The sequence below is a fragment of the Aythya ferina genome, assembly GCF_964211825.1.
Source record: "Aythya ferina genome assembly, contig: HAP1_SCAFFOLD_37, whole genome shotgun sequence".
NCBI lineage: Eukaryota > Metazoa > Chordata > Aves > Anseriformes > Anatidae > Aythya > Aythya ferina.
Window position 1 is genome coordinate 958734 of NW_028181461.1, and position 22566 is coordinate 981299.

The following is a 22566-nucleotide window of genomic DNA, read 5'->3' on the forward strand; positions in this document are numbered from 1 at the left end:
GAGACGGATGTGGTCAGGTCACAGGACTCAAAGAGGAGATGGGTGGGGATGCTCTGCTGAGGTTAGCTGTTATTCAGGGTGTGAGGAGGCAGCAGGAGGCCCATGGCTGTGCAGAAGGGTGTTGGGGCACATTCTCAAAGCTTGTTTGACTATTACTTGAATTCTACAGGCTGGAAATACTGCACTGAGCACTTTGGGAATCTTTCCAGCCCAGAGCAGGGTTAGCACATGCCCTGAGCCAAGCTACAGTATCTCTGCAGAGGCCCCTTCATCCTGGAATGTCCAAGGTGTGTGTCACCCAATGTGTCCTGTAGGGAAATGCACAGGTGTGCAGAGGTGGCCTGTGGTAGTGCAGTCCCTGTTGCTCTGGGATATGTGTGGGTGTGTTGGGTTTGGTACAAACACCTGGGCTGGTTTCTAACCTCCCACATAAGCACAAATGAGGAATAGCTCAACCCCTGCCAAAACCCTCCTTGTTTTATCTCATCCATGGAGGGCAGAGCCAAAAAAACTCAGAGCAGTTCTCCCAGGGTTTGCCTCTGCTAGAAGGTCTTTATGTGCCTTGCCATTGCCAGCTCATGGGTCTGCTGCTGCTTGTCTGGGCTCTGTTTTTACTTTGCGGGTGGGAGGTTGTATTGGACTTACATGGAAAGGGTTTTTTAGCAGGGGCAGCTGCAGGGCTGGTGTCTGTGAGGAGAGTCCAGAAGCTGCCCCTTCTTAGAGAAGAGCCACTTCCAGCTGGCTCCAAAAGGGACATGCTGCTGGCCAAACTCAGCCAATGAGTAATGTTGTTTGTACATCTGTGAGAACTTTTTTAAAGAAAGGGGTTGAAAATGACGTGAGGGAATAGCTGGGAGAGAAGATTGAGAAACTGTGAGAGAAAACAACCCTGCAGACAGCAAGGTCAGTGAAGAAAGAGGGTGAGGTGGTGCTCCAGGTGCTGGAGAAGTTCTCCGTGAGACCTGTGGTGCACCATGTTGGAGCAGATCTCCACACTGCAGCTGATGGAAGACCCCATGTGGGAGCAGGTGGATGTGGCCTGAAGGAGGCTGCAGCCCTTGGAGAGCCCCTGCAAGAGAAGACTCTGTGTCAGAACTGTGGAGAGGAGCCCAGCTCTAGACAGCCCCTCATGATAGGGACTTTCTTCTGAGGAGAAACTTATATCAGCCATTTGACAGATGCTGCACAGGCAAGGACACGACTCAGGATGGCATCACCCTTCAAGAAGGAATTACCTTTGGGATTCCCTCAAAGGATAGAATTCCTGTCTGTGTCACAGTTGAGTCACTGCACTGTGAATGCTGACCGAGGTCCCACCATGACAGATGCAACCTCATGCTTCCCCGCAGCCACCCCTCCAGTATTCCTGAACTACCACTGACAATGCAGACTCAAGCAAACAGAGACAAAAGGGAATGCAAGAATGCCAGTGCTGTATAAACTCAACAACAATGATACATGCTAGGAAGTAACTGGAACAAGAGCTGAGAACCAGCTCATCACAAGCACCAAATTCATGCTTAGTTGATTTGAAAGGACTGAGCACAGGGCATCACAAAAAGCCTAATACAAGGAGCTACATCTTCTCAGTGTGGACTCAGTAGCAGCAGCCCTGCAGAATGACAACCCATCCGTCTGCTCATGGCTTGGACAGGTGTACAGTTTGCTGGCTGAAGAACTGTCTGGATGGCCATGCTCAAAGAGTTTGAGTGAAGAGAGATCAATCCAGTTGGTGGATGGTCGTGGGTGGCATTCCCCAGGCCTCTGTACTGGGTCCAGCTTTGTTTACTATTTTGATGGATGATCTGACTGAGAGGATCAAGTACACCCCTAGTACATTTGCAGATGATAACAAGTTAGTTGGGACAGTTGATCTTCTTGAGGAAGGAAAGCATTTAAGAGGCATCTGGAAAGGCCAGATTGATGGACTGAGTCCAATCACATGACATTCAACAATGATTAAGTGCCAGCTCCTTCACTTGGATCATATCAATCCTATGCAGCATAGGCTTGGGGAAGAGTGGCTGGACAGATGCCAACAGAAAAGCACCTGGGGATGTTGGTCAACAGCCAGCTGAGCATGAGCACCCACCCCCTGTCATGGGCAGGGACTCTGACATCTTCCAATAGATCATCTGTGCTTATGAGGTCACTGTCAGCTGAAGATCTGATAGGCCACGAGCGGGCCCACGGCAGGTGAATGTTCCTGCGATGCCAGTGGTGCCTGAGTAGCTGACAGGCCAAGAGCAAACATGGCCTGTGCTAGATGCTGGGAGGACCCTGGTGCCTGAGAAGCCAGGAGGCCAGGAATAAGCACATGGCTTGTGTAGGTCTGTGGGGAGGTCATTGGTGATCAATTAGCTGATAGGTCAGGGCAAGGCCCATGCATTGTACCTGTGAGGCCACTGGTGCCTGAGGAGCTGGCAGACCAAGAATTGTGTAGGTGTTTGTGAGGTCATTGCTGCCTGACTACAGGCCAGGAGCAAGCCCATGGCAGGTGAAGATGCTATGGCATCACCTGGAGCTGGATTGGTCAGAATAATGAAATATCCCGAGTTGGAAAGAACTGAAGATCAGAGAGTCCAACTCCAGCCACCAGACCAAAAAAAAATATATATATATATTTAATAATTATAAAAGCTATAAATAAATAAAAAATATTTAAAAGTATAATACATATATAAAATAAAGATTATATATATGTAATGTGTATAAAATTAAGGTAATAAAATAAAATAAAATAAAATATATAAAATAATTATTATTATATAATATACTGTATAATATAACAATACTATATAATATACTAGAATACTGTATGTAATATAAAGATATATCAAATAACATAATGTAATATGATATATATTATTGGTAATATACATAACACATAATATGAAATATAAAATATTAAAATATAAAATATTTAAATATATAAAATATCAAGTATTATTATTAATATTATTATATATAAATAATATTATTATATATAAATAATATATAAAATATTATTATATATAAATATATATAAATATATATAAATATATATAAATATATATAATATAAAATCTATTTATATATTTTATATATATATAAATAATATATAAAATATTATTAATAACATGTAATCTAATGAAATCCATAATAATATAACATAATAGTGTATAAGTAAAAAATATATTTTGTATGTATTTATAAAATTTTGTGATCCATTAAAAATACTATATGTATATATGTGTGTGTATATATATATATGTGTATATATATATATACACACATATATATATAATAAACTATACGTCTGAGAGCATTGTCCCAACACTTCTTGGACTCTGCCGGGCTTGGAGCTGTGCGGAGGCTGGGAGGCACCACAGGGCCATGCCTGGGCACGGGGCCAGGAGGAAACCACCGTCTTCCTGCCCGGGCGCCATGTCACGTGGGCTGCGGTTTGTGCACCTGCAGTGGCAGGCAGGCTCCAGCTCCCGACCCGCCGCGGGGAATAACGGCCCCTGGGTGACACGCTGAGAGCCAGGGAGACGCCTGAGGCTCTGGGCTGCAGCTCTGCTGCCAGGGCAGGCCCTGGACCAGCTCTGGCTGCTGCCGGGACCCCACAGGAGGCTCCCTGGGGAGGGACGGGACAGCCAGCACCCCCATAATGGGGCTCTGGCCCTGCCCAAGGGCCTTTCCCAGCTGCTGCTGCCAGCACAGAGGGGGCTGTAGCAGAGGCAGGGGCTGGTCCCTTCCCAGCCTGACACAGCCCTGCTGCAGGCACAGACCCAAGGATTCCATGGCGCAAGGACAGCCGGACAATCGTACCTTGGGCTCTTGGATGCTACAGCTTAGGAGATGCTCCGTGCTCCCACAGCAGGCTGCAAGGGGTGTCAGAGCCATCTGCCCCCACACCCAGCCCTACCCCACAATGATGTCCCACCGCAGTGACGTGAGAGCCGCAGTGGAGCCGTCCCTCATATATGGTCATGAAGAGCGCTGGAGAAGTTCATTGGAGAGCTGGGCTGCGTCGGAGGGGAGATAAGTGCCGATAACGTCTAAAAAGGTGCCTGCTGCTTCGATTGGCTCCTCCTGCAGCTGGGACAGCATCTGCACAGATATATTGCCCTCCCATCATCGCCGTTTCACTGTGGGTCCCCAGAAGTTCCATCAGCAGGGCCTTGCTGTCAGGACAGGACCCTCAGGATGGGGACAGAAGGACTCCTATCCCCTTGGGTGCTGTGGCTGCTCCTCTGGGTGCATCCATGCAGAGGTAAGTGCCAGCTCGTCTGTTTCATAGCCTTGGGTGAGTGGGCACCAGTGGGGTCATTGGGATCCCTCTGGGAGTGGGGTTGTTTTCCAGGCACCACTGAAATGAGAGGGACGATGTTCTCAGTCTCCCAGTCGCATGCTTTAATCTGTGCCTATCTTTGTGGGAGAGGCACAGGTCTGACAGCAGCGACGGGGAAGGGATGTGGACTGTTGATATCCTTGTGATCAACTCTGTGCTCTGTAGGCACACAAGAGGTCCTGTGTTTGATAGTGGGTTTGGGAGGTGCCTGTGGCAGACAATGGGCAATGGAATGTGCTCAAGGGCAGGGGGATATTTGAGGGACATGGGGCTGGGGAGGAGATGCAGCCCTGTGCAGGGCTGGAGGTGGTGTGGGGGTGGGCATTAGCAGGGAAAGGGGGACACTGGGGTGGGAGGAGGTGCTGAGGGCTGTAGGACAGCAAATATCCCAGGAGGGCTGGAGCGTGGTACCCTCATCCCAGCATAGCCCATGGGGAGGAGAGGGATTGGGTCCCAAATGACCAAGGGGCACCCTATGGGGACAGGGCTCCCACCCTGGGGCCTGTGACTCTTCCTGGGCTGGGGGCATTCGCAGACACAATGTGGGGCTCAAAGCTCTTCTGACCGTTCTCCTGTTGGTTTTTGAAGGGGCTGCGGAGCTGAGGCTGGTGGATGGCAGCAGACGCTGTGCTGGGAGAGTGGAGGTGAAACTCCAGGGCCAATGGGTGACCGTCTGTGGTGACTCCTGGGACATGTCCGATGCTGCAGTGGTTTGTAGGCAGCTGGGCTGTGGGGTTGCCCTTGAAGCTCATCAGAAAGCACACTTTGGGCCAGGATCTGGTCCCATTTGGGTGAATCCTATTCACTGTAATGGCATGGAGTCTGCCCTGACTAACTGCAAGTATTTAAAAGAGAGGTTATCTGACTGCACTCACAAGCGGGATGCTGGAGTGACATGCTCAGGTAAGGACTGAACTTGTTCCCTATCTCTGGGATGAGGACACTTCTAAGGGACGTGGCTGTGACCTCAGGAAGCAACAAGTGGACACCAGAACATGGCTCTGTGTGTCAAGTTGCACTCTGAGCTGGGTTTGTCACTGCTGGTGTCCCTAGTCCCTGGGGAAAGCCCAGTGGGAGCACACTGAGCCTCGCCCTGAAGCTGGAGTAGCCAACCCTGGGGAGGTGCCCGGGGCTGGGAGAGGAAAGCCCTCACCCTTCCCCATTGTGTTGCCTCGTTCCCATCTTTCTCCTCCCATTCACCCAGGCCCTGTCTGGCAGGCTGGTCCCTATGCCGGGGGAATCTAGAGCAGCTCCCCCAGCCACCAGCAGCCTCAGGGAAGGGCGTGCAATGGCCCAGGACTTTTGGGTTGTACCCCGAGCAGACAAGAGAATGTCGGCCAAAGCAGAGAGGCTGCTCAGAGGGCAGGAGCACTGGGCTTGAGCAGAGGAGCAGGGTGGCAAATGGCACCCTGTTCCTGTCCCAGGGTCACCCCATGAGAACCAGCCTCCAGGGACACGGCCCCTCTAGGCTATGCTGACCCACTGCCCAGCCTCTCCTGCCTGCCCTGTGCCCCAGGGGCTGTGCCAGCACCTCCTGTCTCTCCTCGGTGTCTGCACTCATACCGAGAGCTCGTATCAACCCAGGGCTGCTCTCTGCCTGCACTTTTTCTCCATGTGTGGCTGGTGGCTGGGGTTGTGAATGATTAGCGACACACACTCTCCCTGCCTGAGGACCCCCCTTTACCTGCTCCCCAGATGTGCCCCATGTAACAGCAGTTCCCGAAGAGCCCCAGGAGCCCCTGGGAACAGGGGGCTTTTCTGGCAACTCCAAGGGGTTCCTCAGCCTGGCCTGAGCCCGGTGGGACAGAGCCAGCTGCAGCAGCCCCCAGTGCTTGGGCCCATTTCGCTGGGCCCACATGCTGTGCGTGTTTCATTGCAGGCAGCCCAGGGGCTGGGCTGGTTTCTGAGGAGCAGCAGGGGGGCCCTGAACTCTTTGTGCCATCAGCACCCACGGAGAGCTGCTGGGCTGGCCGTGGGGCTCTGCATGCGGCCACCTCAGGGATGAGGTGGGAGGTGGGCATGGAAGTGCCAGAGGGCTCTGGGAACTCACAGGTCTCCTTGGTTGCTCCAGGATTTGTCCGGCTGGTTGGAGGGGACAGCCCCTGCTCAGGAAGTCTGGAGGTCCACGACAGGGACCAGTGGAAAGCTGTCTGTCACTCCCATTTTGGTGCCAAAGCTGCCGAGGTGGTGTGCAGGGAGCTGCAGTGTGGCACAGCCCTGTCTGTCCATGGGGCAGCTCAGCTGGGAGAAGGGGCCGGTCCTGTCTGGGACAGAGAGCTGCAGTGTGTGGGGAATGAATCCACCATCCTCTTCTGCCCCACGGGTGCTGCCAGGGACAAGACCTGCACCCACAGCAATGGCACTCATGTCACCTGCACACGTAAGGAATTGGGTAGGGATGGTGTCCACTGGGGCTGTGGTTGTGGGCAGTGTGGGCATTGGGCTGTGCTGGGTGGGGGACAGGTGGGGTGAGGTGGTGGTCTACAGCCCTAAAATGAGAGTGCTGCAGGAGGAGAAAGGCACACTGTCCCTTTGGCATCTCCTGCAGATCTTGTGGGAGCAAGAGCACAAATGTGGCCTCTCTCACCCTCCTTTGTCCTTGAGTACACAGGGTTCAGGCTGGTGAACGGCAGCACAGCGTGTGAGGGCAGGGTGGAGGTGGAGGTGCTGGGGACGTGGGGGACCCTCTGTGCCTCCCGCTGGGACCTCTCGGACGCCCACGTTCTGTGTCGGCACCTCGGCTGTGGCTTTGCTGAGTCCATTCCTGGAGGAGGGCATTTTGGGAGAGGAACCGGCCCCGTCTGGAGAGACTCGTTCCACTGTGACGGGACTGAAGCCCACCTGGGGCAGTGCGCGGTGACTGCCCTGGGGGCCTCGCCGTGCTCCCAGGAGAACGCTGCTGCTGTCATTTGCTCAGGTGAGTGCTGGGCAGTGCTGCAAAGTCCATTTGCCCCTGGTGTGTGACACGGCCACCCACAGCTGGGGACCCCACGGCAGCACCAGGCTGAATTTCTCCTCTTACCAGGCCTAGCTCGCCCCATGCCCCTGCGGCTGGTGGGCGGAGAGAGCCGGTGCGATGGGCGCGTGGAGGTCTTCCAGCACGGGACGTGGGGCAGAGTCCTGGATGAGCAATGGGACATGCAGGAGGCCAGCGTGGTGTGCCGGCAGCTGCAGTGCGGAGAGGCAGAGGCAGCCTACACCCCCGTGAGGGCCGAGCGAGGACCAGGCCCTGTGGGGCTGTGTGGGGTGCGGTGTGCAGGGCACGAGGCTGACCTGAGCCTCTGCAACACCTCCCTGCCTCAGAGCACACCGGCAGAAGGGATCATGGAGGACGTGGGGGTCGTGTGCCGGGGTGAGTGGTGCTGCACGTCCCCCAGGTGTGGGGCTGGGAGGGCAGCCAGCCCCTGACGGCCGGGGTTCTCCATGCTGCAGGGAGCCGGCGGGTGCGGCTGGCGGACGGGGCCAGGCGCTGTGCCGGGAGAGTGGAGATCTACTACCAGGGGCGCTGGGGCACCGTCTGTGATGACGCCTGGGACCTGGCCGACGCCGCCGTCGTTTGCCGCCAGCTGGGCTGCGGAGGGGCCCTGGAGGCAGCCAGCTCTGCTCGGTTTGGGGAGGGCTCCGGGCAGATCTGGCTGGATGGCGTCAACTGCTCCGGGGCTGAAGCTGCTCTCTGGGACTGCCCTGCAAAGGCCTGGGGGCAGCACAACTGCAGGCACAAGGCAGACGTGGGAGTCATCTGCTCAGGTCTGTGCTGGGAGTGGGGAGGGGAGTTGGGGCCAGTGAGGCCGGGGTGAGTGTAGAGCCCGTTAGAGCCAAGTCTATCGGTGGCTGACATCCAAAGACATCCCTGGGGCCTTTCCTCCTTCCAGAGTTCACGGCCCTGAGGCTGGAGAACAGCGATGGCTGCTCCGGGCACCTGCAGGTTTTCTACAACGGGACGTGGGGCAGCGTTTGCTCCAACTCCATGACCACCGAGACCGTGTCACTGGTGTGCAAGGAGCTGGGCTGCGGGAATGAAGGGGAACTGGAAACAGATTCTACCTCTGCCAAGCTGTCTGGCATAGCATGGCTGGATCACGTGGAGTGTGGGAAAAGCAACAGCTCCTTCTGGCAGTGTCCCTCTGCTCCCTGGCATCCGCAGTCGTGTAATGACAGCCGAGAAGAGACCCACATCACCTGCAATGGTAAATCTGAGCCATCAAGGCACCAGGTCCTGTTCCCCACTGGGTATGGTGAAATTCAGAGAAGGAACCCAGAGGTTCCAACTTCCAGCATTAGACCTTGTTGCTGCTGGTTGCACAACGGTGACTTCAGTTCTCAGAGCCACCCAGATTCACCAGCAGAAGTCAATGGCCAGGCTGCTAGCAGCTCCTGTGGGTTTTGTGCATTTGAGAAGTGCCTGGGGCAGAAGATGGACAGGAAGAAATATGGGGCTAGAGTCATGGGGCTTTGGAGAGGGTACGGGGTTGGGCAGGAGTGGGAACTCTGTTCTAGACAGGGGGTGGTGTGTGGGTGGGCATGGGCAGGAGGCCACTGGGGTGGAAAGAGGGGGTATGGGGCTGAGGGGTAGCAAACTGCCCAGGAGGCCACTGGGGTGGAAAGAGGGGGTATGGGGCTGAGGGGTAGCAAACTGCCCAGGAAGGCTGGAGTAGTGCACTCCCAGACCAGTGCAGCACATGGGCAGAGGAAGGACCCCACTGAACACCCCAGTGACAGTCTGTGGGGACAGGGCTCCCACCCTGGGGCCTGTGACTCTGCCTGGGCAGGGAGCACTCACAGACCCATATTGTGGGGCTCGAAGCTCTCCTGACCCTTCCTGTGTTGGTGTTTGAAGGAACTGCAGAGGTGAGGCTGGTGGATGGCGGTAAGCGCTGTGCTGGAAGAGTGGAGGTGAAACATCAGGGCCAGTGGGGAACTGTGTGCAGTGACCGCTGGGACATCTTCGATGCTGCAGTGGTTTGTAGGCAGCTGGGCTGTGGGGTTGCCCTTGAAGCTCCTCGGAATGCACACTTTGGGCCAGGATCTGGTCCCATTTGGATGGATGATGTTGAATGTAATGGCACTGAGTCTGCCCTGTCTGACTGCACACACAATGGCTGGGGTCAAACAGGCTGCTATCACAGACGGGATGCTGGAGTGACATGCTCAGGTAAGGACTGAACTTGTTCCCTATCTCTGGGATGAGGACACTTCTAAGGGACGTGGCTGTGACCTCAGGAAGCAACAAGTGGACACCAGAACATGGCTCTGTGTGTCAAGTTGCACTCTGAGCTGGGTTTGTCACTGCTGGTGTCCCTAGTCCCTGGGGAAAGCCCAGTGGGAGCACACTGAGCCTCGCCCTGAAGCTGGAGTAGCCAACCCTGGGGAGGTGCCCGGGGCTGGGAGAGGAAAGCCCTCACCCTTCCCCATTGTGTTGCCTCGTTCCCATCTTTCTCCTCCCATTCACCCAGGCCCTGTCTGGCAGGCTGGTCCCTATGCCGGGGGAATCTAGAGCAGCTCCCCCAGCCACCAGCAGCCTCAGGGAAGGGCGTGCAATGGCCCAGGACTTTTGGGTTGTACCCCGAGCAGACAAGAGAATGTCGGCCAAAGCAGAGAGGCTGCTCAGAGGGCAGGAGCACTGGGCTTGAGCAGAGGAGCAGGGTGGCAAATGGCACCCTGTTCCTGTCCCAGGGTCACCCCATGAGAACCAGCCTCCAGGGACACGGCCCCTCTAGGCTATGCTGACCCACTGCCCAGCCTCTCCTGCCTGCCCTGTGCCCCAGGGGCTGTGCCAGCACCTCCTGTCTCTCCTCGGTGTCTGCACTCATACCGAGAGCTCGTATCAACCCAGGGCTGCTCTCTGCCTGCACTTTTTCTCCATGTGTGGCTGGTGGCTGGGGTTGTGAATGATTAGCGACACACACTCTCCCTGCCTGAGGACCCCCCTTTACCTGCTCCCCAGATGTGCCCCATGTAACAGCAGTTCCCGAAGAGCCCCAGGAGCCCCTGGGAACAGGGGGCTTTTCTGGCAACTCCAAGGGGTTCCTCAGCCTGGCCTGAGCCCGGTGGGACAGAGCCAGCTGCAGCAGCCCCCAGTGCTTGGGCCCATTTCGCTGGGCCCACATGCTGTGCGTGTTTCATTGCAGGCAGCCCAGGGGCTGGGCTGGTTTCTGAGGAGCAGCAGGGGGGCCCTGAACTCTTTGTGCCATCAGCACCCACGGAGAGCTGCTGGGCTGGCCGTGGGGCTCTGCATGCGGCCACCTCAGGGATGAGGTGGGAGGTGGGCATGGAAGTGCCAGAGGGCTCTGGGAACTCACAGGTCTCCTTGGTTGCTCCAGGATTTGTCCGGCTGGTTGGAGGGGACAGCCCCTGCTCAGGAAGTCTGGAGGTCCACGACAGGGACCAGTGGAAAGCTGTCTGTCACTCCCATTTTGGTGCCAAAGCTGCCGAGGTGGTGTGCAGGGAGCTGCAGTGTGGCACAGCCCTGTCTGTCCATGGGGCAGCTCAGCTGGGAGAAGGGGCCGGTCCTGTCTGGGACAGAGAGCTGCAGTGTGTGGGGAATGAATCCACCATCCTCTTCTGCCCCACGGGTGCTGCCAGGGACAAGACCTGCACCCACAGCAATGGCACTCATGTCACCTGCACACGTAAGGAATTGGGTAGGGATGGTGTCCACTGGGGCTGTGGTTGTGGGCAGTGTGGGCATTGGGCTGTGCTGGGTGGGGGACAGGTGGGGTGAGGTGGTGGTCTACAGCCCTAAAATGAGAGTGCTGCAGGAGGAGAAAGGCACACTGTCCCTTTGGCATCTCCTGCAGATCTTGTGGGAGCAAGAGCACAAATGTGGCCTCTCTCACCCTCCTTTGTCCTTGAGTACACAGGGTTCAGGCTGGTGAACGGCAGCACAGCGTGTGAGGGCAGGGTGGAGGTGGAGGTGCTGGGGACGTGGGGGACCCTCTGTGCCTCCCGCTGGGACCTCTCGGACGCCCACGTTCTGTGTCGGCACCTCGGCTGTGGCTTTGCTGAGTCCATTCCTGGAGGAGGGCATTTTGGGAGAGGAACCGGCCCCGTCTGGAGAGACTCGTTCCACTGTGACGGGACTGAAGCCCACCTGGGGCAGTGCGCGGTGACTGCCCTGGGGGCCTCGCCGTGCTCCCAGGAGAACGCTGCTGCTGTCATTTGCTCAGGTGAGTGCTGGGCAGTGCTGCAAAGTCCATTTGCCCCTGGTGTGTGACACGGCCACCCACAGCTGGGGACCCCACGGCAGCACCAGGCTGAATTTCTCCTCTTACCAGGCCTAGCTCGCCCCATGCCCCTGCGGCTGGTGGGCGGAGAGAGCCGGTGCGATGGGCGCGTGGAGGTCTTCCAGCACGGGACGTGGGGCAGAGTCCTGGATGAGCAATGGGACATGCAGGAGGCCAGCGTGGTGTGCCGGCAGCTGCAGTGCGGAGAGGCAGAGGCAGCCTACACCCCCGTGAGGGCCGAGCGAGGACCAGGACCTGTGGGGCTGCGTGGTGTGCAGTGTGCAGGGCACGAGGCTGACCTGAGCCTCTGCAACACCTCCCTGCCCGAGATCACACCAGCAGCAGGAATCATGGAGGACGTGGGGGTCATGTGCCGGGGTGAGTGGTGCTGCACGTCCCCCAGTTGATGGTCCAGGAGGGCAGCCAGCCCCTGACGGCCGGGGTTCTTCCCGCTGCAGGGAGCCGGCGGGTGCGGCTGGTGGACGGGGCCGGGCGCTGTGCCGGGAGAGTGGAGATCTACTACCAGGGGCGCTGGGGCACCGTCTGTGATGACGCCTGGGACCTGGCCGACGCCGCCGTCGTTTGCCGCCAGCTGGGCTGCGGAGGGGCCCTGGAGGCAGCCGGCTCTGCTCGGTTTGGGGAGGGCTCTGGGCAGATCTGGCTGGATGGCATCAACTGCTCCGGGGCCGAAGCTGCTCTCTGGGACTGCCCTGCCAAGGCCTGGGGGCAGCACGACTGCAGGCACAAGGAGGACGCGGGAGTCATCTGCTCAGGTCTGTGCTGTGAGCTGGGAGGAAAGCTGGGGCCAGTGAGGCCAGGGTGAGGGTAGAGCCAGGTAAGGCTAAGGCTATCAGTGTCTGACATCCAAGGACATCCCTGGGGCCTTTCCTCCTTCCAGAGTTCATGGCCCTGAGGCTGGAGAACAGCAATGGCTGCTCCGGGCGCCTGCAGGTTTTCTACAACGGGACGTGGGGCAGCGTTTGCTCCAACTCCATGACCACCGAGACGGCGTCACTGGTGTGCAAGGAGCTGGGCTGCGGGAATGAGGGGGAACTGGAAACAATCTCAAATTATGAGAAGCTGTCTGGCACTGCGTGGCTGGATCACGTGGAGTGTGGGAAAAGCAACAGCTCCTTCTGGCAGTGTCCCTCTGCTGCCTGGGATCCGCAGTCGTGTGATGACAGCCGAGAAGAGACACACATCACCTGCAATGGTAAATCCGAGCCATCAAGGCACCAGGTCCTGTTCCCCACTGGGTATGGTGAAATGCAGAGAAGGAACCCAGAGGGGCTTTGACTTCCTGCTTTAGACCCTGTTGCTGCTGGTGGCACAAAGGTGACTTCAGCTCTCAGAGCCACCCATGTCCACCAGCAGCAGTCAACATGTGGGCTGCCCTCAGCCCCTAGGGGATGCAGAGGCATCTCCACGCAAGGTCTGAGAGGAGACCATGCAGGGCTTTCAGGAGTCCCCCCTCCTGGGACAGCCTCTTGCTGCTCTGTGAACCAGGGACCCTGTGGGGCCGAGCACTTGGTTCCCCTCTGCAGTGCCGTGTGTGTCCCCTGAGTGAACAGGGTTCTGCTGCTGCCCTGACCCAGCATGGGGACATGTGAGCAGAGGTCAGCTCTGCTCTCTTCTGCATGACCCCCAGAGCAGCCCTTTTCAGCCCAACTTCTCTTTCCTTTGGGACATGGACAGAAAGGCCGCAGGTGGCTGCATGCCCCAACTCCACCAGCTGCACAGGTAGGGAGCTGCCCCTGCACGTGCCCCCCTTACCTGGCAGGGCTCCCCCAGTTGTCCTGGTGCCATGGGACATTGCTGCCTCCCCAGACAGGGAGAAGATCCGTACCGTGGGAGGCAAGGACGGCTGCTCGGGCAGAGTGGAGATCTGGCACCGCGGCACCTGGGGGACGCTGTGTGACAATGCCTGGGACATGCGGGATGCCGAGGTGGCGTGCAGGCAGCTGGGCTGTGGCCCCGCGGTCTATGCCCTGGGCCAGGCTGCTGCTGGAGAGGGGACGGGCCCCATGTGGCTGATGGAGTGCAGGGGGACGGAGCTGTCTCTGCAGGACTGCTGGGCCCAGCCAGGGGACAGCGGTGCCTGCCAGCATAAGGCAGATGCGGCTGTGCATTGCTCAGGTGAGCAGTGGGGCTGGGAGACATGGCTGGGAGCTGGCTTGGGTGTCTGCCCTGCTGGATCCTGGCATGGCCCCAGTGCTGGCCTGAGCAAGGGTGTCCCTGCAGAGTGGGAGGCTGGTGGTGGGTGGGGAGCAGCCTCTGTGGGGCTGGATGTGCCAGCACATTCCCTGGGCTGCCTGCACTGTCCTGTGAGCAGCCCAGAGCAGTGGTGCTGGGCCCTGTCCCTGCCACCCTGCCCAGCCCCACAGGAGGGACAATTCAGGTGGCAAATTTTGGCGTCATTTGCCAGAGAGGCTGCCTGGTGCCACAGCCCCAGCCTCTCAGCCCAGCTCTCCTTCTGCTCCCCTGTAGCTGCACCCAGGACAGCAACATCCTCCCCACAAGCAGGTAAGCTGTCCTTCCCCAGGGCTGGGTCTGCCCACAGAGAAGCTGTGACCTACAGCCAGGGAAAGGGGCTCCTTGCTGGGCTCTCAGGAAATTGAGGGAGATGGGAGAAGTCTGTGATGTACCCAGCAGGGTGGGAGCTGCCCCATCACCCAGCCCTGTCCCCCCCAGCCCCTGCTGCCTTGTGTGGTCAGGAGTGGCTCATCCTGCCCCCAGCCTCTCCCTTGTCTGATGCTGCCCCTGCCATGTTCCTGCCCATGCAGATCCCCCACGGAGCCGTCCGACCACCAGCAGCGAGAGACTCTCGGTGCCTGTCATCCTCTGCATCATCCTTGGGGCCCTCATCTGCCTGCTCCTGGCCCTCCTGGCTGGGCAGGTGCGAAGCGCCAGGGCTCGGCGCAGAGGTGGGTCCTTCCCCAGTGGTCCTGGGGGGCAGATGCCTCCTGGCAGGGATGGGCGTGTTGGTGTCCTGGGACACAGAAACAGAGCCGTGTGCTGCCTCCTGCCCCATGTGCTGCCCCACTGACTGACAGACGAACATCAAGGGATAGAGAGAGTCCAGACCCTGGGGCATCAGTTCTGGGGTGAGGAGAGAAATGTGAGAGCTGGGCTGGGTGAGAAGGGGAAGATGCACTGCTGGCAGTCCTCTGAGCAGCTCTGCCAGGAGGAGCATGGGGCAGCAGGGTCCATCACTGTGGTGTCAGCCACCCCCCAACAGGACACGGGCTGTGCTTTTGATGTGTGGGGCAGAGATGGAGCAGCTCCATGAGAAGGGGAAATGAGGGAATTTGTGCAGGGTCTGCACTCGGACATGACCCAGGGACCAAAGGGGCACAAGGGCTGTTTCCAAAGGGATGGTGCAAGGCTGATGCTGCCCCAGACCATCTCCATGGGGATGCTGCCCTCCATGGGGATGTGGCCTCAGTGCCAACACAACACAGAGGGGCTGTGCTGTGGGGACAGCCCTGTGCTGGCCTAGGGAATGGGGCTGCGGGAACCCAGTGGGGTCCTGTCCCTCTCTGCCCATTCCCAGACCTGCCCTGCCTCTGTCCCCAGGCTCTGGGAGAGCTGGGGAGCCCTTCCCTGAGGCCGTGTACGAGGAGATCGCTTACAGCCTGGCGTGGGAGAAGCAGGCGAGGTTCAGTCTCTCAGGTGGGTGTATGTTCATGAAGGGGATCTTTCTCCCTACCCCAGACCAGGGCTGTCCCCTGCAACTCCTGCCAATGGTCCCTGAAATGGTTGGACCATGGGATCTGTGGGAGAGATCCAGGTGTTGGCCCCCACAGAGGAGCTTCCTCCACACCAGCTCTGCCCATCCCAGAGGGGACAGCCCCTCTCTGCCTGGCCCTGCACCCTGGGGACATCCAAGGGCTGAGCGAAGGGGCTGTCCCAGGGCAGCTCTGGGAGCCCCTACGGGATGGGCTCATCCCAGGGTAGCAGGGGTGGTCTCCCCCCCACTCTGACCCAGTGCTGTGGTTGCCCATCCCCAGCAGTGCTGACCACGAGATGGGGCAGCAGGGCTCATCCCACAGCACCCACTGCAGCTCTCTGCAGCCTCCTTTTCAGAGGGGTCCCTGCCCCAGCTGAAGCCCTACTCCAGGCACAGAGAGGAGGAGGATGGTCTGGGGCCAGCCCCAGGGATTGGAGGGGGAGGGAGAGGAAGGGCTCTATCTCTCCTCCCAGAAGACAGACAGACAGCAGTGCCACTGAGTGCCACCATCAGAGCTGGAAGGACGAGGGCTCTGCTTTGGCCCTGACACCAGCAGCATGTCAGCCCTGTGTCCCCACACACCCTTCCATCCTCTGCTCTGCAGAACGTCTCTTCTCACTGCCACCACCTCTCCTCTCCTTTCAGATGTCCCTGTCCTGCCTGGAGGTGACCCAGTGGATGGCTACGATGATGCTGAGGAGGTTTCTGACCCTGGGGAGCATCCTTTCCCTGGGCAGGGGGACTGGGAAGTGCCCAGGACACCAGAGGAAGGAGATGGGCCCAGGAATACAGCCACAGGTGAGAGGGCATTGCAGCACTTCCACTTCCTATGTGCCAATCCCAGGGCCAGGAGAATCCATGAAATATTTAGAGCCTGATCTCCTGACATGGAGAACCTGTCCTGAGATATTTTGGGGGGCTGGGAGAATGGGCCGAGTGTCTCAGGCTGGTGCGGAGGGGGAAGGTGTTGTACAGCCCTGAGGAGCACCCCACAGGCCCAACCACAGCAGCCTGCCTTGATGCTTACAGAGGGAAGCCTGCGCTCCCGGAGAAGTGCTGGGCACCCTGGAGCTGAGGGAGACACCTTGTCCCCTTTTCTGGTACACATGTGCTATGACGATGCTGAAGAGGTGTCTCTGGCATGTCCCCATGAGGACACCCAGGATGTGACACCAGAGCCACCTGCACAAGTGTCCCAGAGCTCCAGGCCAGCAGAGCCCAGCCCTGCCGAGCAGCTGGTTGCAACCAGGAAGGAGGAGAGCTCAGTGCCACTGGGAGAGCCGTGAGTGCCAGGGAACGGTCTCCCTTTTCCAGCAGTCTGCAGACACACATGGGTATTTCCCCTCTTGGTATTCCCTGTTTTTGTGCTTTGTGTTGGCAAATGTTTATATTAAAACATTCTGGGGGCTTTGCCCCAGGTCCAGTGTTTCCCTGCCCAGGTGTCGGGGTCTCTCTCTGAGGCTAACCAATTGGAGTAGAGCTCAAAGATGCAATAGTGGGGAATGGTCATTTCTTGGGACCAAGAGGGTTGGGATCAGGCTGGGGGGCTGCCACAACCCCCAGTGCCTAGACACTATTCCTACTGACAGAGGCATTTCCATCCTGCCAGCCACAGGCAGTTTCCAGCAAAAGTGGCTCTATGTGATGTCCCATGATGCACTCGCTGGTAGCACCCATCTTCTACAGCCTTGGGCCCCCGTGGAACCCAGGGATGACTGTCCAGAACCCACAGACAGAAGAACCTCTCCTGCAGGATCAGAGTGGTGAGAAGTGTTGGACCCCTGGGCAGGACTTAGTACCCATACTGCCCTCCCTGATCCTGCTGCTAGGTCCTCCCCAGCTCTTCCCCAGCAGGCGCCTCTGTTGCAGGCTGAGAGATGTTTTTGGTAGTAGGGTGGTGGGCTGCAGGGGGTGCTGGATGGTCTGGAACATCTGTTTGATCCATTTGTGTCAGCTGTCCTAGCTGTGTCAGGGACACTTTCCTCAAAATCAGGTTGCTCAAAGCCCCATCCAGCCTGGCCTTGAATGCTTCTAGGGATGGGACACCATCCAACAACCTTTCTGGGCAACCTCCTCCAGTGCCTCACCACCCTCAGAGTAAATGATTTCTTCTGAATATCTAATCTCAATCTACCTTCTTTGAGTTTAAAGCTATTTCCCCTTGTCCTATTACTACATCCTCTAATAAATTCTCTCTCTCCAGCTTTCCTTTATGCCCTCTGGAGCTACTGGAAGGTTGCTCTATGTTCTTCCCAGGGCCTTCTGTTCTTAATTCCCCCTCTTCTCCCTCTTCATAGGAGAGATGCTCCAGCCCTCATCATTTTTGTGGCCCTCCTCTGGACTTGCTCCAATGGGTCCATGTCTTTCTCACGCTGGGGATCCCAGAGGTGAACACACTATGTTAAGTGGGGTCTCACAAGTTAGGAAGAGAAAGTGAGAATCATCTCCCCTGACCTGCTGGCGATGTTCATTCTGATGCAGCCCAGGATTTTGCTTTCAGGGCTACAAGTGCATATTGCCTACACACGTTGAGTTTTTGAAGCACCATACTCCCAGGACCCTCTCCACAAGGCTGCTCTCACTCCCTTCTCCACCCAGCCTGTATTTATGCATAGGACTGCTTCAACCCATGTGTGGGAGTTTACACTCAGCCTTGTTGAAGTTCATGAGTTTCACACAGGCCCACCTGTCAAGCTTGTCATGGCCCCACTAGATGACACCCCTTCCCTCCAGCACATCAACCTCACCACACTGCTTGCTGTCATCAGCAAACTCGCTGAGGGTGCACTCGATCCCACTGCCGATGTCACCGACAAAGATGTGAAATAGTACCGGTTCCAGTACCAAGCCCTGAAGAACACCATTCGTAACAGATCTCGACTTGGACATTGATCTGTTGACCACAACCCTGTGAGTGTGACCATCCAGACAATTCCTTATATCCACTGAGCGGTCCATCTGTCAGATCCATGTCTCTCCAATTTAGAGACAGGAATGCCACATGGGATATGTCAAATACTTTGCACGAATCAGGTAGATGATGTCAGTTTCTTTTCTCTTACCCACAAACACCGTAACACCATTGCAGTAGGCCTACAGACTACTTCACTGCCCTTAGTGAAGAAGTATTGGCTGTCACTGATCACATCTTTTTTTGTCATGTGCCTTAGCCGAGTTTCCAGGAGGATTTGTTCCATGATCTTGTTGGGCTCAGAGGTGGGTCTGACTGGGCTAGACTTCCCTGGGCCTACTTTTATTCCCTTTTAAAAAGTGGGGGTTATGTTCTCTGTGTTACAATCAGTAGAAACTTCACTGCACAGCCACCACTTTTCAAATATGACAAGTAGTGGCTTTGCAACTTCATCTGCCAGTTCCCTCAAGACTCTGGGATTCATCTCACCTAGTCCCATAGACTTGTGCACCTTCTGTTTCCTCAGATACTCCCAAAGTTGATCTTCTACAGTAGGTGGTTCTTCTCTCTCCCAGTCCCTGCCTTTGCCTTCTGGGACTTGGATGGTGTAACTGGAGCTATTCCAGTGAAGAATGAGGCAAAGAAGTCATTGAGTACCTCAGCCTTCTCCACATCCTGGGTAACCAGGTCTCCTCTTTACTTCTGGAGAGGGTCCATGTTTTCCCTAGTCTTCCTTTTATCACTGACGTACTTATAGAAGCCCTTCTTGTTGCCCTTGAACTTCCTATCTAGATTCAATTTTACCATAGCCTTAGCTTTCCAGACTTGATCCCTGGCTGCTCAGGTGATGTCTCTGCATTCCTCTCAGGTTACCTGTCCTCGCTTCCACTTTCTGCAGCCTTCTATGGTGGTTTTATACAGGTGGGCATCTGAGCTTCATCACAGCTGCTCTATCACTCCCCCTCCTCTAAGGGAAAGGAGGAGAAAATATGATGAAACCAGTTCAAATGTTGAGATAAGGACAGGGAGATCGCTTAATAATTATCATCATGGGCAAAACAGACTCAGATTAGGAAGATATTAAAATTTACTGTCTACTACTAACAAGCTAGAAAAGTGAGAAACAAAGGAAAGAAACCCCAAACACCTTTCCCCCATCCACCCTCTTTTATCTCCTCCACTTAGGCGGCACAGAGGAATGGGGAAATAGGGCTTATGGGCGATCTATAGCACTTTGTCTCCACCGCTCCTTCTGAGTCACTCTCTGCCCATGCTCTAAGGTTGGGTCCCTTCCATGGGATGCCGTCCTTCCTGAACTGATCCTGAGTGGGCTTCCCACAGGCAGCAGCTCTTCAAGAACTGCTCCAGTTATGGCTCCGAACCACGGGTTCCATTCATCATGAGCAAACTGCTCCAACCTTGTCCCCCGTGGGCAGCAACTCCTGCCAGGTCGCCTGCTCCCATGTGGGCTCCTCTCCATGGGCTACAGCTCCATCCTGGAATCTACTCTGGTGGGGGTTCTCCACAGACCGCAGCCTCCATCAGTGCAGGTCCATCTGCTCCACCATGGTCTCCTCCATGGACTGCAGCATGGAGATCTGCTCCACCCTTGTACTCCATGGGCTGCAGGGGGACTACCTGCTCCACCACGGTCCTCAACACAGGCGTCAAGAGAGCTTCTGCTCTGGCACCTGGAGCACCTCCTTCCCCTCTTTCACTTGGCCACTGCCTGGCTATTTATCACTCCTCTCTCTCCCAGCTGCCATGTAGCAGCATTTATTTATTTATTTTCCCTTTCCTTAAATATTCTCTCAGAGAAGCACAGACAACATTGCTTATTGGCTCAGCTCTGACTAGCGGCAGGCCCCTTATATAAGATGGAACAACTTCTGGATTCTTCTCACAGAAAGAAAGAAACTGCCTGTGTGAGCTGGGGTTGGAGCCCAGTGCTGTGAACGGTGGTTGAACGGGGCTGATCTAGGGCTGATGCTGACCTCCTGCGGCAGCATCTGCCAGGGTGTCCAGAGAAGAAGAGCCCAGCCCAGCCCCTGCTCTGCTGGTCCTTCCTGTCTCTCCCAGGAGGCCAGCCCAGCTCAGCCCATCCCCAGCTCTCCACACCTACTTCTCCTTTTCCCAGCCCAGCCCAGCCCAGCAGCCCAGGCTGGGAAGGCCCCAAAGCAGCAAATGGAGGAGTGGAGGTCAGTGGCAGTGTCCCTGCTGCAGCCATCTGCAGGAGATTCTCCTCCCATAGGCATCCTGCAACTGTGTAGGCTAGCCCCGCTCCCCAGCACAGCACAGCACCACACTGCTGCCCCTGGGGCTCCTCAGGCAGCACCACTGCACACACACAGCACCCTGCTCTGCTCCCGGGACACCCCATGTCCCACATAGCCTTGCCCCAGCCCAGCTTGCCTGGGCTGACCTGAGCAGCCATTCCTGCAGCCCCTTCCCATGCTGCCCACAGCCCCCCAGCTGGCGGTGCTGCTCTGCAGAGTGAGGGACTGTTGTGCGTGGGGCTGTGGGGGCACTCTGCAGGGCCATGCTGGTCAGGCTGGGAAGGCAGAGCCAGCTGGTGGGGGGCACTGCCACTGACTGCCTCCCACACAAGTGGTTCCTTGGCCATGGAGGCTGCGCACAGATAGCCGGCCTTCTTCAGAGTCAGAGACTCATAGAAGAGAAATAGACAAAGCAAGGAGCCTCCTTCAAGTCTACTCCTTTGCAATATCCATGACAACAGCTCCAGGAGAAGATCTGAGCCTTAAGGCACTGCCCTCAGCAGATCCCCTTTTATGCTGGAGATGCTGGTATGGAGCCGTCTGTGTTAGAGAAGTGCCACTGGCCTGTCCCTGTCTGTGGACACAGGACTGCCACACAGCAGAACAGTGAGCAAGCGACAAGAACAATCAGTCCTCACAGCAACACAAGGGCTCTGTAGGAGAACGTGGGTGGTGAAGGAAAGCACTTCTGGGCAGACCAAGCTGTTTGGCTCCCAGGCATTGCTGCTGTGCCAAGATTCTCTTTCCGTGCACATCTGCACACAGACAAGTGCCCCTGCAACTCCATCACAGGTCTCTGAGGGAGGATCTCAGGCAACGATTCCTTGCTACGTCCTTTCTATAATGCAAATGCACAGAGAGCCTGGCTCCTTCACACCAAGTTTCTATGTCACAAGAGACAAGTAGATACTGAAATGGAAGGGGATGAAAAAATACATTTCTTATTCTATCATGAATAAAGGAAATGAATTTTAAAACATAAAATTAAAAAAAAAAATTATATATACATATATATATATATATATTGGGTCCCTGCAGCTGTAAGAAGTTACCTTAGCTATATGTAAAAGATAGGCAGTTTATTGCTACAGAAAACTGTCCAGTCATCACTTTCCACACGGAAACCTTCAGTTCCATGTTCCTCATGCTGTAGATGAGGGGGTTCACTGCTGGAGGTACAACTAAGTACTAAACTGCCAGCCAAAGATTCAGGGAGGAGGAGAACATGGAGGGGGGTTTTAGGTAGGCAAATAATCCAGTACAGATGAACAGGGAAACCACAGCCAGGTGAGGGAGGCACGTGGAAAAGGCTTTGTGTCGACCCTGCTCAGAGGGCATCCTCAGTACAGCTCTGAAGATCTGCATATAGGAGTAAAGAATGAAAAAGAAACACCCAAAAAGGGAACAAGGAGTAAAAACAACAAGCTCAGTTTCCCAGATCAAGACATCTGAGCAAGAGAATTGAGGATCTGGGGAATTTCACAGAAGATCTGGCCATGGGCATTGCCTTGGCAGAGGGGAAGGGAAAAGGTATTGGCAGTGTGCAGCACAGCATTGAGAAAAGTACTACCCCAGGCAGCTGCTGCCATGTTGACACAAGCTTTGCTGTCCATTATTGTCCTATAGTGCAGGGGTTTGCAGATGGCAATGTAGCAGTCATAGGCCATGATGGTGAGAAGAGAAAACTCTGCTGCTACAAACATAACAAAGAAAAAGACCTGGGTAGCACAACCTGCATAGGAAATGATCCTGGTGTCCCACAGGGAATTAGCCATGGCTTTGGGGGCAGTGGTGGAGATGCAGCCCAGGTCGAGGAGTGAGAGGTTGAGGAGGAAGAAGTACATGGGGGTGTGGGGGTGGTGGTTGCAGGCTACGGCTGTGAGGATGAGGCTGTTGCCCAGGAGGGCAGCCAGGTGGATGCCTAGGAAGAGCCCAAAGTGCAGGAGCTGCAGCTCACGTGTGTCTGTGAATGGCAGTGTTATAAATGAGGTCTCAACTCAATCTGAATTTTGTAATATTTATAAAACAAATATTTCTAAAAGGTATAAAAGGCAAGTAAGCAGCACTGGGTGTGCGGGGAGTCTACGCTC

At 56.1% G+C, this 22566-nt stretch overlaps 1 protein-coding gene across 1 annotated transcript; it reads left to right on the forward strand.

Annotated features, from left to right (window-relative positions):
* Positions 1-6867: 6867 nt before the first annotated feature.
* On the forward strand, positions 6868-16723 carry LOC311428265 (scavenger receptor cysteine-rich type 1 protein M130-like). The gene is made up of 16 exons (XM_084539796.1): positions 6868-7253; positions 7368-7688; positions 7769-8083; positions 8209-8797; positions 10859-10965; positions 11197-11502; positions 11611-11937; positions 12018-12332; positions 12458-12772; positions 13255-13299; positions 13387-13695; positions 14047-14082; positions 14343-14483; positions 15136-15231; positions 15935-16087; positions 16319-16723. Exons 1-16 carry the CDS (start codon positions 6908-6910, stop codon positions 16573-16575), a joined length of 3978 nt encoding a protein of 1325 aa, XP_084395922.1. The 5' UTR covers positions 6868-6907; the 3' UTR covers positions 16576-16723.
* Positions 16724-22566: the final 5843 nt, after the last annotated feature.